A 4522-nucleotide genomic window follows, 5' to 3' on the forward strand; every position below is an offset into this window, starting at 1 on the left:
CCCCCTTTATTTTCTTCTCCGCTAGACATATCTTCCTATTATGTCCCATTCTCCTTTAAAAACCGTTGAGAAGCCCGCTGGGCGGATGCCATTTGCCCAATCCCGTTCCCTAGTCTCTCCTCCCAGGCAGGTGTTTTCAGGGAACTTCTCCATCCGCTGGAATCGGGTCGTCCCTGAGATGGCTCGTGACCCCGGGGCTGGGTACGTGGAAATTTAGGACTACAGGTCTGGGGCTGCTGCCCTGGCCCTTTTTGCCAACATGGCCTGACTCCACTGGTTTTTACTGCCTTAGGGAGATGCGGCTGGCCCCGTGGGAAGGGCGCTGGACGGAGGGTGGAGGCGAAGCTGCCCTCCGCCTGCCTCAGAACTGAGAAGGCCAAGTGCAAAGCCCGCCCTATAGCTTGAGCCCATCGCTTGGGGACACCGAAGCCATCTAGGCACTAACGCCCTGCGGTGCAGCTGGTGGGACTCCCAGCGACTTTCTTAGGATTCCGCGTTTCCTGGGAGGCCCCCCACACGGGGTCGCCTCGCCCTGGCGGCTGCTCGCGCCTCCTGCTTCCTCTAGGCCACAGGGCTCCCCACCCGACCGTGACGCACGGCACCCCCGCCCCTTCTCTTCCCGCTGATCCAGTGTGCCGCGCTTTCTCCTCCTCTGGTCTCGCCGCCTCCTCTCCCCCTCGAATCCAGTCCTGGTTTCCCCGCCGCCAGCCTCCCTCCCTCTCGGCGGGACTAGCTCCCCGCCCCGCCCCGCCCCCGCCTCGCCCGCCGTCACCGCGGTCCGCTAGGCTCCCCGCCTGCCCCCGCTCCCGGCCGCCCGGCCCGGCTCGCCCAGTCCAGTGGCTCCAGTCCGGATCTCGCCGCCGCCCGGCCCAGGTGCGAGTCCCCGCTGCTGGGGAGGCGGCGGGCCCCGGCTCCCCTCGGCCGCCTCGGCCGCCTCGCCCGCCCGGGGTTGGCGGGGAGGGAACAGCTGGGCGGCCCCAGAGCCCCTCGGAGGACAATGCGCCCGGCGCTCGGCCACCCTCGCTCGGTCTCCTCCGCGTCCGGCTCCTTCCCGCCGCCCCCGGCCGCCTCCCGGCTGCAGCCCCTCTTCCTCCGCGGGGGCTCCTTCCGCGGCCGGAGAGGCTCGGGCGACAGCAGCACCAGCACCAGCACCAGCCGCGGGGGAGGCGGCGGCAGACGCGGCGGGGGCGGCGGCTCCCCGAGCAGCAGCACGGGCGCCGAGCGCGAGGACGACGACGAGAGCCTCAGCGTCAGCAAGCCGCTGGTGCCCAACGCCGCGCTCCTGGGGCCGCCGACTCAGGTGGGCGCCGCGGCCGGCCCAGCGCCCGCCGCCTTCTCCTCCTCAGCCGCCACCTCCTCCTCCACCTCCACGCCCACCTCCTCCTGCAGCATGACAGCCGCGGACTTCGGCGGGGGCGCCGCGGCCGGGGCCGTCGGGGGCCCCGGGAGCCGCTCGGCTGGGGGCGCGGGCGGCACCGGGACCGGCAGCGGCGCCTCCTGCTGCCCGTGTTGCTGCTGCTGCGGCTGCCCAGACCGCTCCGGCCGCAGGGGTAGGCGCCGCGGCTGCGCCCCCAGTCCCAGGTGCCGCTGGGGCTACCAGGCGCTGTCCGTGGTGCTGCTGCTGGCTCAGGGCGGCCTGCTGGACCTGTACCTCATCGCGGTCACCGACCTGTACTGGTGCTCCTGGATCGCCACTGACCTGGTGGTGGTGGTGGGCTGGGCCATCTTCTTCGCCAAGAACAGCCGGGGCCGTCGGGGCGGAGTGGCCAGCAGCGCGCACAACCACCACCTGCACCACCACCACGCCGCGCCGCCCCTGCACCTGCCCGCCCCCTCGGCTGCTACCGCTGGGGCCAAGGCGCGCGGAGCCCGCGGGGGCGCCGGCGGCGCAGGGGGCGGCCTGGGGGCGGCCGCGGCAGCGGGCGAGTTCGCCTTCGCCTACCTGGCCTGGCTTATCTACTCCATCGCCTTCACTCCCAAGGTGGTGCTGATCCTGGGCACGTCTATCCTAGACCTCATCGAGCTGCGCGCGCCCTTCGGCACCACGGGCTTCCGTCTCACCATGGCGCTGTCGGTGCCCCTGCTCTACAGCTTGGTGCGGGCCATCAGCGAGGCGGGCGCACCCCCGGGATCGGCAGGACCCCTGCTGCTGCAGCCCCAGCGGCACCGCGCGGCTGGATGCTTCCTGGGCACGTGTCTAGACCTGCTCGACAGCTTCACGCTGGTGGAGCTGATGCTGGAGGGCCGCGTGCCACTGCCCGCGCACCTGCGCTACCTGCTCATCGCCGTCTACTTCCTCACCCTCGCCTCGCCGGTGCTCTGGCTCTACGAGCTCAACGCCGCGGCCGCGGCGGCGGCGGCATCCTGGGGCCAGGCCTCCGGGCCCGGCAGCTGCAGCCGCCTTCTGCGCTTGCTGGGCGGCTGCCTGGTAGACGTGCCCTTGCTGGCGCTGCGCTGCCTCCTGGTGGTCAGCTACCAGCAGCCCCTCTCCATCTTCATGCTCAAGAACCTCTTCTTCCTCGGTTGCCGCGGCTTGGAGGCCCTGGAGGGCTGCTGGGACCGGGGCAGTCGGGCCTCCCCGAGTCGGGCCAGAGGGGGCTACGGTGCTCCGCCCTCCGCTCCTCCACCGCCTCCGCCACCACCTCAGGGAGGCTCCCAGCTGGGCCACTGCATCTCGGAGAATGAGGGGGGTGCCCATGGCTATGTCAACACCCTGGCTGTGGCCTCCCATAATTGAGGGTGAAGGGCATGGGTCCTTGGTTTTGGGTTGAGAGTCCCCAACCCCCTTGTCTTCTACTTTCTGTCGCCCAGATTTGATCAGGCTGTATTTGGAAGAGGTAACCCTTTTCAGGGCTAAGGGCCAGGGTGTCCTTCTGCACCCCTGGGGTGAGGACAGCGTGGAGGGAAACCAGCAGTTAATGGTGAGGGAGGTAGGTGCAGTTACTCTCTCCTCCTGTCCTACCCCAATCCTGACCTCCAAGGGGCTGGTACCTCTGCTTCTTGCTTTGCCCACCTCCACTTTGCCCACCTCCACTCTAATTCCCATCCATTAGGAGGAGAGGGGTGCTGAGCCTTGGACCTTCTCCCTTGCTTAGAAGTGCCAGCCTCTTTTAGGCTGTGGTTAGTGGCCATTGTCACATGCCTTGAAATTGACCCAGAACCTACTTTTCCACTGATGTGTCTATTGGATTTCTTCCAGGTGATAGATACAAAGTGTATGTCTCTGTGTGTGTAGTGTTGTTTTCTTGTGTCCACCCTGTGGCCCTTTGCAATGGGTAGGAGATCTGGGGAGGCCCTGCCCCCTACACCATACTTACCACCACCCTCCTCTTTTCTGCCTGGATTTGTGACCATGAATTCCCAGGAAGAGCTGGGCCCCTGGGAGCTGCCCAGGTACTCCCCTCGAAGGGAGAAGCTCACCCAGGATCTTCCTCAATCCTGCTCCTCTCTTCTCAGCTCAGGGAGAGGAGGGGATCCATTCTCTAAGGACCAAACTGCACCCTTTCTTGGGTGAGCGAGCATTTCTACCTCCGTGCTTTCAACTTTTGTTGCATCATGCACTGATGCTGCTTGCAAAAAATGAAGACAAAATACTCAGAAGTTGCATTTGCCATGGCCACTGGCTCCAGCTGGGGTTTGGTGCCAGTGTTATTACAGGGTCTGTGGAGTATCAGCCATTGGCTTGGCCTCTGTCTGTTCCTCCCTCTGCACCTAGAACTCTTATCCTTCCCGTGGTTTGGTGCCAACTGGGTCGGATCTGGGCTTAGAGTAATAGCTTTGGTGGGGTTCCTGGATGGCTGTGAAGTTGGGCCTCCCATGGGCCCAAGGGAGTAGGAAGCCCCATTCCCCACCTGTCCTTCTTCTAGGAAGTGTAGATCAGAAAGTGAGGTGGTGACCTCCCACCTGTGGTCTGGTTAAGAGTCTCACTAGGGCCAAGGCAGGCTGCAGAACTTTCCCTCTTAGAATTCCTCCCATTGAGGGTGATGACAAGAGACATCCAGGGACTGTGCACTTACAGTCTTGGTGTGGAATGTCACTGTTGCCATCTTTGAGGCAGGATAAGTATTTTTACATATTTTAAGGGTGCAGGAGGACGGCAGCTAACAAGGCCAGGAAATACTTCCCTCCACCCTCAACAGGATGTGGTGGGGGTGAAACTTGAAGAATTTTTGTTTCCCCTTCTCCCTTCTTACGTTTGGGAAGTTTTATGTAGCGTAATAAACTCTAGACAAGTTACCAGAAGATGTGGATTCTAGTTCTGATTCTGTCACTCATTGGCTTTAAGTGACATATCATTTTTATTTTCTGGGCCTGTTTTCTCACATTAAAAAAGTAGAAGTTAGGTGAGTGATCTCTAAGGTTGAAGGTAATTTCAACTCTCACATTCTTTAAGTTTGTGGCTCTTGAAAGCCCTGGTCCTGATGCTCCCTGTAAAGGTGGCCAGGAGAGAAGCCAGCCAGGCTGCACCGGCAGAACATTCACTGCTCGGCACTGGGTGTGTGAAGCCCCAGCAGAGAAGGCC

General features: G+C 63.3%; 1 protein-coding gene across 1 annotated transcript; it reads left to right on the forward strand.

Annotated features, from left to right (window-relative positions):
* Positions 1–759: 759 nt before the first annotated feature.
* TMEM121B (transmembrane protein 121B) lies at positions 760–4242 on the forward strand. Its single transcript, XM_073007098.1, has one exon. The coding sequence runs from the start codon at positions 998–1000 to the stop codon at positions 2735–2737; it is 1740 nt and encodes a 579-aa protein (XP_072863199.1). The 5' UTR covers positions 760–997; the 3' UTR covers positions 2738–4242.
* The last annotated feature ends 280 nt before the right edge of the window (positions 4243–4522 follow it).

Source organism: Chlorocebus sabaeus, chromosome 19 (genome assembly GCF_047675955.1).
Source record: "Chlorocebus sabaeus isolate Y175 chromosome 19, mChlSab1.0.hap1, whole genome shotgun sequence".
Lineage (NCBI taxonomy): Eukaryota > Metazoa > Chordata > Mammalia > Primates > Cercopithecidae > Chlorocebus > Chlorocebus sabaeus.